The sequence below is a fragment of the Sabethes cyaneus genome, chromosome 2 (genome assembly GCF_943734655.1).
Source record: "Sabethes cyaneus chromosome 2, idSabCyanKW18_F2, whole genome shotgun sequence".
Taxonomy (NCBI): domain Eukaryota; kingdom Metazoa; phylum Arthropoda; class Insecta; order Diptera; family Culicidae; genus Sabethes; species Sabethes cyaneus.
The window spans coordinates 185,464,299-185,474,737 of NC_071354.1; the positions used below are offsets into that span (position 1 = coordinate 185,464,299).

Sequence of the window (10,439 nt, forward strand, 5' to 3'; positions counted from 1 at the left end):
TCAAATATAATGCCCTTTCGAACTGTTTAAACCTTTCGACCTCTCCTTCCGATTGCTATACGAGGTGACTGCAAACGAACACCTCCAGTAATCCAATGTCGCTTGCATCTGTGCCGTCTCTCGGAACCATCCACCAATTTGCTTCGCTGTTGCTACAAGGAAATTCAGGTCCCTGTAGCCAACGGCTTTCTATATTGCATGAAGAGCCCTTTCCCCATTTGGTGGTTTGTCTGCCACGTTGACTTTTATCAGAATCCACTGCCATTCCTTGGCAGAAAGCCTTGAAAGTTTCAATATTTCGTCAACTCTGAAAGTGGTAAACTGGCAATACTATCGGGTGGGCGATTTTATCCACGAACAAACCGTAGATGAGTCGTTTCAGACTCCAGCAACGCTGCCATCAAATTCAATCGTGAATTCGAGAGTCCTGCTGCAAGCTACGTTAAAAAATAAGCCATCGCTGCTAACGTTTAAGCACTCGCGCTCACGAATACATGCAGTTCGAGGCTTTTGAAGCTTTTCGGATCGAACCCAGCAAACAACGCCATGACCAGTCAAAATATTTTTTTGTCAGGATTATAACTCCGTCTAGCACGGTCTGCACTCCTCGCAAAGAATCCACGCCATTCCCAACACTCGTTCGATACCAGTCTCCTTCTCCGGTGACATGGGTTTCTTCATCAAGCTTCTGTAGCACGCTTCAGTGACTCTACATACAATAGCGGATATGTAATCCGGCTTGTTTGTGCCTCGATTACTTCCTTCGTCACCTCGAATGAATCCGCTGCTGTGTTAAAGCTGGTTACGCAGTCGTCCACATAATGGCTCTTCTTTACTCCTGCAGCTCTACGGGGAAGCTTTGCTTCTTGTTCCGCCGCCTTTAAATTTCACATACTGTAAGAGCTAACAAACAAGATATCGCTACGTTAGACCCATCGGAAGCTTTGGGAAATCTCTATACGGGAATAGCAAAACGCTGGAATCATGTTTCTGAGCGAGCATTTGCAAAAACATCTCTTTAACGTTGGTTGACACCACTACTTCACGCTTTTAGTATGGAAAAAGTCCGGACAAAAACTACACCAAAAGATTTGGATCCTTAAGTAACACTGAGTTAACTCGAACATTTCCATGCTTCTGTTCGTTAACGACGTAACTAATCCAATAGTTCTTCGTCATTCGAGCCCAACGGCTTTCAGGTGTCCACACAAATTTTGAACTACCATCCCAAAGCTAACTAGTGTCTCCAACCGATCAGGTTTCGGAAGAGGGATTGCCCGTACCTTGGCAGTCATATTGTTCACGACTTGTTGATAGCACCCTTACAACTGCTGTACAGTAGACCAAGAGCTGGGGTGCTGTCGACGGATGGAGTACGAAACTGCTAACCTATCGGATTCCTTGGCAGTGCCTTTCAGGCTTCGCTGCAAACGACAATTTTCTGCATTACTGTACCCGCACGACTCCGTTGAGTGTCGGTAGCTGCTTATAAACAACGACCATTCGATCGGCTCTCCGGAGAAAATCGGAAAGTCCTTGGAGATCACCTGCCCAGCAACTAGTTGGAAAAGGGGTAAGCCACGATAGTCGCTTACATAAGGCGGAACTAAAATCTGAGACCACAACGGATGGATGCTTTGTACATACGACATGGAGGGAATCACCACTGAAGACACTCCGACTCCGGGCAGACTATCATTCTCAAAAATAAAAACAAGAGGGGGAAATAAGGATTGAAGTTATTTGCGTTTATCGATGACCCCGAAGAAAAACAACCCCCATCTATTGACCGACCTACGTTCCGATGAATACTCCATCACGATAGGTTCCAATACATTTACGATTTATTCCGCAACCACATGGCTTCGTATTCCGGCTGACAACCCACTGGACAATATGAAGCTGTAACGCTTCTGGTTCTGGCAGCTGAAGTTAAAGTTCCTCGCATTCCAGATTACGTCGGGTGAGCTGATCCCGCAAATCTGCTTCCAGAGTACTCGTCCACTCTACTTTGTCTACACGTTATTCATAAAGGGTTTCAATTGAAGCGTTTGTTTGAGAAACCCCACAAGCGTGTAGGCATGTTTTCGAGTTCTTACTTCGATTTATTTATCAATACCTCCTCAGTTTTCGCGACAAAATTGTTAGAGTAGATCTTACGCTTCAGATTTGTCCCGAAATTCCACATTCCACAGAACAAATTATGGTGTGAATAATTGTTTTAATGTCTGCTTGCGTTTCTTCAACGATGTTTGTAATGTGTTCGATTTTACTCTGTCTAGAAATGTGTTTAGTAGTAGGATCCGAGGCTTAAGTTAGTTATTAAGTAAACAATCTGTACGACGTAGTCGAAGATGGTGAAATAAATTAAATAAATAGAAATTCTCAATGGGACGTTGGACGGGTTCGCCGACTTCGCTATTCAGCCGCTCCATCTCCTCCGATGATCGTTTCGAGTAGTGGGCCGACGCCAGATCCGGCCAGAACACCGCATCTTCGCCCTTATGGCATTTCTTGATGAACGACGCAACTTCCGGCAGGCACTTCGTACTATAAATTTCCCCGTTCACGGCCAGTTCGAAGTGAAAGAAAAGCGGCTTTGACATCCCCTTTTTTGCTGATTGTTAGCCACAGCAGCACATTCTTGGGGAATTTGGTGTATGAAATGAACTTCACCTCGGGGCTCACTTCCTTCGTATGGGAAGTAAAATACGAAGTGCCCTGCCAGCCGCTGCCGTCCAGGGTGAGATAGGTCTCGTCGTCCATCACCACCGCCACGTCGCGATTCGCCGGCAAAATCGTCTTGACCATCTTATTCAGCCGCTGCCGCTGCGTCATTGCCTGCAGCTCCGAGACCAGTGGACGGCCGCTTCCTGACATGTATGTCCAGGTTCGTCAGGTACTTTTTCATTGTTTGGCCAGCTGCACCGACCTCCCGATCAAGCGCACGCAGCGATGGTGCCACTTTGCCCTCGGTCTTCCTCTTCAGCCTGCTTTGGAGCTTCTTGTCGCTCGGGGTCGTCGGCCGTCCGGAACCGGGCTTGTCCAATAGTGCCAAAATGTTGTAGATGCCGGGACGGGCGTATCCGGTGTCCACAAAGTGCAGCACGATGTCCGTTATCGACGCAGCGGGGTGTCGTTCTTTGAACGTGCACACTTCTGAACGGAGTAGTTTCACTGTTTTCACCATCACGGTTAGAGTTCGGCTGATAGAGCTGTAGATTTTTTTTTTGCTAGTAAGCTAACCTTTCATGGGAAAATGATCAATGTCAATTAGCTGTCTAAGCTTTTTTATCACCATCCGAAAAAATCCATTTTTTAATGCATACGTTACCCTACTGTCTCGCTTTTTTTGTACAACGGGTTAAAAGGCCACTGCGACAATTTTAATAAACGTCTTTTGGGGCCGACCCCGATTGCTGTACAGTCAATGCGCTACAGATGACGTGCTGAACTTTCAGGTCGGGGGGCTCCGAAGCCGCACGGTTACCAAGTCTACTTCGACGCGGTTCGTTCGAGTGGTTGTGGGTTCGAATCTTAGTAGCAGCTGGCCATTCGATCTCATGTGAGTTAAGTAAGGGTTTATTCCCAGGAACCTCATTACCCTTTCTTCATGCTAACTTATACATTACCCCAATGCAACCTCAAGATATTGCAAAAGTCCCTCTGAAAGCTAAATGTACTGCTCTGAGGAACGCAATGAGTTCTCGCCAGGGAAGGCTATAGTTGGAGATAGTGACGGCCAGAAACGGCTCGGGACCAAAAAATTGCTGATCCGATCCTTGCCTTGCTAGGTTGTCCGTAAATTCATTGCCGTCGATTGCGCAGTGACCGTTCACCCAAAGAAGCCTGTGCAGGCCCCCATTTTTGAACCATCTGTAATACAGCATCTGGTACTGGATCTGGTGAAAGATCGGGTCCTTCATTAATCCACATTGAGCGATAGCAGAAAGGCAGTCCTAGACTTGGACTGTGTTTTACAATAGGTCAATTTACTATTGGCTCCGGGCAAGACGGAGATTTGGGATCGTTGATCCATATCCCCTGGATTAGAGCAGCAGAACCTCCAACATAGCACACTAGGTGTGCCCTTGACGTGGTGAACGATCACATGGATAGTGCGAAAGTTGGTTATTTTCCAATAGGGGATCGAATCCTGGCGAACGGGTGCCACTTGCCAGCAGTGTTTTCTCTGAGTTTGATCGGTCGGCGCGCATTCTCCGGCAGCCTTCGGTTACTGCTACTGCTAGGCGACAGGCTACAGATGTCCGACCCGCACTTAAAACGGATCGAGCCTCTGAGATTGATTACTATTGACAGGCGGTTGCTGCTTGCGCCTTTTACAAGGTTTCTGTCACACCCTTTTCTAGTCTTTGCAGTGTCGCATTGTTTAGGTGGCAGAGGGGCACTTTCGAAGGGAAGCTGCACACATTCCGTCCTTAACGCTGCAGAATAGCATTGTCTGGTCTGGTGGTGGCGGGGAACTCCCAGCCGGGAGTTTCGCTCTTCGACTTTGCAGCAGAGCCAGCTGAGCCGACAGCCAGCCATGGTTGCATTGAAAAGCCGTCATTTTGATTTTAAAGAAATCGTAAAATTCTCTCGTCGGTGGATCCGTCACTTTTGTGCAAGTACCCTATGAAGGTATGAACCTTCCGCAGGTCCTTCAAGTTGTGGGCACGTAGTTGTGCGTCTTCCCACGGAACGAGAGTAGATGCTATTTGCTCTAGCAATTTGACCGTATTCTGGTCAGAGCAGCGTTCATCGCTGCGCACAGTCTATAGCTGACTTGTATTGAGCAGAAAAGTGGGATAATCAACCATGGATATGGCTACGCTGAAAGCCTCTATGATTTGCCTGTATGTGACCCCCGAAGGTGATTTTGATGCTACAGTACCCGCGTAGGTTCGGTTGCGTGGTCTCTTTTTACTAGGACCCTTTGTTCATGTTCGACGACGCCATATCAGCCAAGCGTGATCAGATCCCGCTGACCCGGATGGTCGGCAGGCAGAAGGGCAAGCTTTTGCACTTCAACGTGAGCGTAGGTCCTGTTGCGATGCAACTTCTGCCGTCATCGTTGCGAATTGCTGTGTTGTTTGACCGGCTAACCGGAGCTGTCAGCCTTTGACAGCGTCGACGGATGTGAAGGTTATCTGTGCAACTCTCCTTATTCCCTGATGGAGAGTTCAGGATCAGGGATCCTGATCTCTCGAACTATCTTCGAACGTTACATGTACACCTCCGGTGTTCTACATCAACTTTTCGGGTTGTTGTTTTTGGTAAAATTGGTTTCCATAATGATGGTAATAATCTGCTATGAAGAAAACTCAATTGTCCTTTACCAGCTTGGAACACAGGGAGAAATTGACTGAGGTCTTTTGGTACTCTGTTCGACCTTGGAAAACTCACTCAGACCCCCAAGCATTCATTCACAGACACGGATCGCGTTATACCATTATTGACAAAATCTGTCGGAGTTTAATAACTAAAAGTTCAAAATATAGTTAAAAAGACAAATTATTTAGAGCGCATTATCTTCAAAAACTAATACCAAACGAATTTTTAAGCTGAAAATATGGACTACAATAACATAGCCCGTATAATTGTTTAATTCAAAAACATTTTATGCCAGAAACACAGCTTCTTTATACATTTTTACAGTTTATAGTGAATTTCGAATTACACTTTACTGAATGTCTCCGTCAGCTTCTAAAGCATCATCGTCCGGTCAAACGGTAAAATCGTACGGTTTAAAGCTTTCACGAAAACTCTGCACCATCGTTTCCTCGGTCGCTTTATCATCGGTGCCCTGTCGCCAGTCGATCTTTTCCTCGCAGTTGAGCAAATTATCCGCACAAATAATCTCACGACCGAAGCGCAGCGGGAACTGTTTCATCTGCTTGGTGTACATCATCGTACCATCCGGCAGTTCCGCTACGAAGTACGGCGTTTTCTGTGGCAGCTCTGCCGGAGATTTTGCCTGCGCGGTCGTTTCCAGTGCAATGCCGTGTTCCTCCGATTTATCCTCAAGTACGTGTTTGATTTTCCAAGCTACGTTGTTATCGATCCCAATCGCATTGATCTGCAGGTGAGAAGATTTGTAGTTGCGCTCAAATAGAAAGATCTGTTCTTCGCGATCTTTGAAAAACTGAGCCAAAGCGGCTTTGAATTTGTTCAGTTCAGCCCACTGATCGGCCGATAACAGCGAAGCATTTTGTATATGCGTTATGGGCAATATCAAAATGTGAGTATCATTGATCGGTCCCTTAGCCAATGCTAGATAAAAGTGATCTCCCACCGAGATGATAAGGTGCTTTTCGATCGAATCGGACGACAGACAAAACCAGCACTTCTCCTGGTCAAAGTTTGGTCTCTGCCGCTTCGGATCTTGATTACCGCTTATGCGATTGTTCCCTTGGCTCCGTCTTTTGTTGCCACGAGAGTCATCATAGGTATTCATGTCGTAGAAATACTGATCTCCGTGCCTTTCACGCCCAGAGTTCCGTCCTTCGTCTTGAAAACTCATGTTAGCATAAGGGGAAACTGTTTCATCCGTGGTCTTTTGAATCAGCTCAAGAATACGCATCTTATCCACCGGTGTCAAAACTAAAGCATAGATATGTTTTCTTTTGTTTTGATTAGCGAAATCAGCCAGCGCAATAAAGCGTGTAGCCAACTCCATTTGGGTGTTTTTATCAGGTTTGCTTCTAAAATGTTTTTAACAATTTAATGAGAAAAATTTCATCATCATAATTTACCCATCCCGGCATACCTGTAAGGAGCAGGCTCATAATATTCTCCATTTAATCCGCAAATGTGATATCGCGGCTTAATTGTGTTGGCTAGCCAAGCAATCTGCTTGGAACCTTGTTTCACATCGTCTCGAATGCCCGCAGGCCATTGTGAAGTAACCAATACATCCACGCCTCTATAGTCACCCATGTTGGACTTACTTGCGAAGCAAGAATCTCTCACAGCTTGAACATCCTCCTTGGTGAACTTCCACTCGGGAATGGATCTGCCGGAACCACCCTCCGCTTCCACTCCACTGACGTACGCAATTTTTAGACCATTCGAAGTGCAATAAATTCCCCTTTTGCCTAGATAGCTTAGGTTCTCGCAAATATCACCATCCTGTGTGTCCGCGTAAAATTTTGCCGTTGCTTCGTCGTTCGGACCAAGAATGTAAATCGGGACCGGAACTACAATAACACTGGTCAGTACTCGTGGTTTAACATTAGGCATCAATTTTATTTAGGTACCTTTCTTTTGGTTGCTTTTATAACCTGCAAGTTCGGCCACCTCCGGCGATGGTCCAAAGAAATCGCCGACACAAAGCACCAAATCGAACGGACCGGTCTTTTTGTTTACGCTTTCGATGCGCGCGAAGAACGATTTCAGCTTCCCATTTACGTCGCCAACTATTAGACTGACAATGAAAATATCGGTTATAGCATCAGTACTATAAAATATTCGACCAAACTTACACTTTCTGTTTGGTTTCCATTAAATAAGGGCAAAATTTTCACTGGTGTGGAAAAATATATTAAACTTCTCCTTTTAAAACTCTGAAACTAAAGTCACAGAAAACTGAAAACCAAGAAAACAGCACGCTACCACTTTGTTTATGTTTCTCGATCCTTACAAATGCGCATTGCGCAAACATTATACAAAAAAGAGCCAAAAAATTACGACTTCTGTGAATTCGCCCACCAAGAATCTCACCCGAAAAAAATGAAATATTTCAATTTCAGACTTGAAAACTTTCATTTTGGAGGGCAGTAAATCCTACGGGGTGAAGTCAGCCCGCTGTCACCAATACACTCTCACATATGATTTGACAGTACCCCCATACTGATGGGCCCCTCGATGCTGGGCCCCAAACAACAATGGCCGCTCCATAGAATTTCTATGAACTGATTTCCCGCCCAGTGCTTTTGACGTTTAGATTTTAGTCATAGAAAAATGGCGATGTGCCGGGGGGTCGGGTGAAGTGGCTGTCAAATGTGGCTGATCTCGTGTGTGCGAAAATGTCGACCAACATTTGAAAGGGGCGGATAAGCCAACTGTCAAACAGAACGAGTGAGAGTTATTTTTTGCTGGAGCAGCATAGGAAAATGAACTCTCACTCGTTCTGTTTGACAGTTGGCTTATACGCCCCTTTCAAATGTTAGTCGACAAATGATATAGCATGTCAGCACTGCGTTTCACTCAACTGCCAGCAGTCTGATTTGGGCCCGCTGTCAAATTTTGAGCCCACGACATGTCGTCGCTGACGTTTACTGCAGCTCGTTATAGAGATGTCGATGGGGTGGAAATAACCATCGAACTGTCAAATTTTAACTAAAAAGTTAAAAATTTCGCGAAATGGTTCACAGCCTGAGTGTTGTTTTCCCGTCAGTTACTGCATACGATCTTCTTCCATCGACACAGTGCACCACTGTTGCTGGTGTCCATGACTTAGTGTTTTGATTCTGAACAAGTACTGGCTCTCCAGGTTGATATTGTTTCGATTCCACTGTTCCTCTATCAGCATACTGCTTGTGTAGCTTTCTCTCTTCCGACAATGCTTCTGGAACACCCGAAATCAGCTTGGGTTGCAAAGTTTTGTCTGTGATTGGCAAATTTGTACGAAGAAGCCTTCACATAAGTCTTTCACTAGAAGCAGGTAAACCAATGCATCTCGGTGTATTTGCTTTGCTGATCTTAACACTTCTACTTTTTCTTCTTTATTTAACTCTCTCGTTTGTATCGATGTTAGCTCGTAGTTGCGACAGATTTCGACTGTTTTCTGAAGTGTGAGCTCGTCATCTAGCAATTTGGGAATTAGTTTCGTATACCGCATTCCAATAACCAATTTGTCTTTTATAAGCGAATCATGCAGGATACTAAAAGCACATTTTTTAGCTGGCTCCCGGACGCGAGTTACAAACACATCGAAAGGTTCTTCTTCTTTCTGCTCGATTTCGACACTGATTGCACTTAATAACGTTGCTGCCTGTACTTCTTTTGGTTTCTTCGGTTATTTTGTCTTCGATTGCTCTTTTAGCATCTCCTACGTTCCTTGAATACACGACACCGCGATCGCTTTTCACGATCAATTTCGAACCTTCTCTACCAATAACAGTAGGTATATTTTTCTGGAGCAAATGTTGGATCTGTTTTTACCCGCTTAGATTGCGCTAAAACCACTCTGTCTCCGACAATGAGATCAGATTCTTCAGCCCTTCTCTTCGAATCTGCGTATATTTTACTTTCCAACTTTGAAAAAGCATCTCTTTCTCTGATATCTTCGCGGTCTAATTCCTCCGATCGCTGCGTCCATAGGCACGGAAATGTACCCCTGTATTTCCAGCCTACTAATAACTCGAACGGAGTTACTCCCAGGCGAGTAAGGGGTCGTACCTTATTGTGTACATGAACATATCTATTGAGTGCATTTTTCCAATTGGTTTTGTCAAGTTTCGATGCTGCCAATGCTCTTTTAATGCCTTCGTTTTGCCTTTCAATCGCTCCATTTGATTGAGGACTGAGCGGTATGGATTTTCGAATTGTAATGCCTTTATTTTCCCAAGTTTTGACGAACTTATCACTTCGAAATGGGGGTCCGTTATCACTCTGCATTGCCATTGGATAACCCCATAGAGAGAAGATTGTGTTCAAAGCTTCGTTAGTGGAATCGGCGTCAATGCTCTTCATCTCAATCACATGTAGGTATCGTGAGTAGGTATCAACTACTGTAAGGAACTCACCAAATCCAAACTCTTTATCGGTGAAAAAATCGATCTGCAGTATTTCCCATGGCCCGTGTGGAAGCTCTCTGGTAGTTAAAGGCATCGGTGGATTCTTTTTAGAAAGCAGCGAACAAGTTTCACAATGGCTTATAAAATTCTCAACCGCTGAACTCATCCCTGGCCACCAAAAGTGTTCTCGTAAAATTCTTTTTGTTGATCCAATACCGATGTGACCCTGGTGAGCAGATTCAATAACTCGAAGTCTCAATGCTTCTGGCAAAATTATCTTGTCTCCTTTAAATACCAAACTTCCCAAATTGCGGAGATCCTTTGCTTGGGACTCGTATCTTCTTAAATTATGTTCCCAATCACCTGTTTCGATCGACTTTCTAACTTCTGATAATTCTTCATCTTCTTCGGAACATATTTCTATTTCATCCCAAGAAATTTCTATTCCACCAGTGTCCAAAAAATAAAGCAGATGTTTATCGCTTGCTTCATCGTCGAACGAAGTAATTGGTTGGGCTTGTTCAACTAATCTTGATAACGCATCCGCGACGTTTTCGTCTCCTGGAATCCTCTTTACGCTGAAATTATAAGGTTGCAGACGTAGAGCCCATGACTCCGCTCTATTAACAGCCCTTTTGCCTATTCTGTGAAGGCCTCCGAAAATGAATTCGTTTGACTCGGCGTCGGTTCTTATGGTGA

General features: G+C 44.9%; 1 protein-coding gene across 1 annotated transcript; it reads right to left on the reverse strand.

Moving 5' to 3' along the window:
• Positions 1-5,643: 5,643 nt before the first annotated feature.
• LOC128737026 (CWF19-like protein 1 homolog) lies at positions 5,644-7,582 on the reverse strand. The gene is made up of 4 exons (XM_053831570.1): positions 7,485-7,582; positions 7,260-7,426; positions 6,770-7,199; positions 5,644-6,704 (listed from the first exon to the last, which is right to left on the reverse strand). Exons 1-4 carry the CDS (start codon positions 7,502-7,504, stop codon positions 5,726-5,728), a joined length of 1,596 nt encoding a protein of 531 aa, XP_053687545.1. The 5' UTR covers positions 7,505-7,582; the 3' UTR covers positions 5,644-5,725.
• Positions 7,583-10,439: the final 2,857 nt, after the last annotated feature.

Excerpts from the sequence above, each read along its gene's own strand:
- LOC128737026 (XM_053831570.1), bottom strand. The coding sequence starts at position 7,504 with ATGGAAACCAAACAGAAAGT. Across the intron at positions 7,427-7,484 it reads ATGGAAACCAAACAGAAAGT|TCTAATAGTTGGCGACGTAA; the intron begins GTAAGTTTGGTC and ends TTTCATTGTCAG. Across the intron at positions 6,705-6,769 it reads TATGAGCCTGCTCCTTACAG|AAGCAAACCTGATAAAAACA; the intron begins GTATGCCGGGAT and ends AAAACATTTTAG.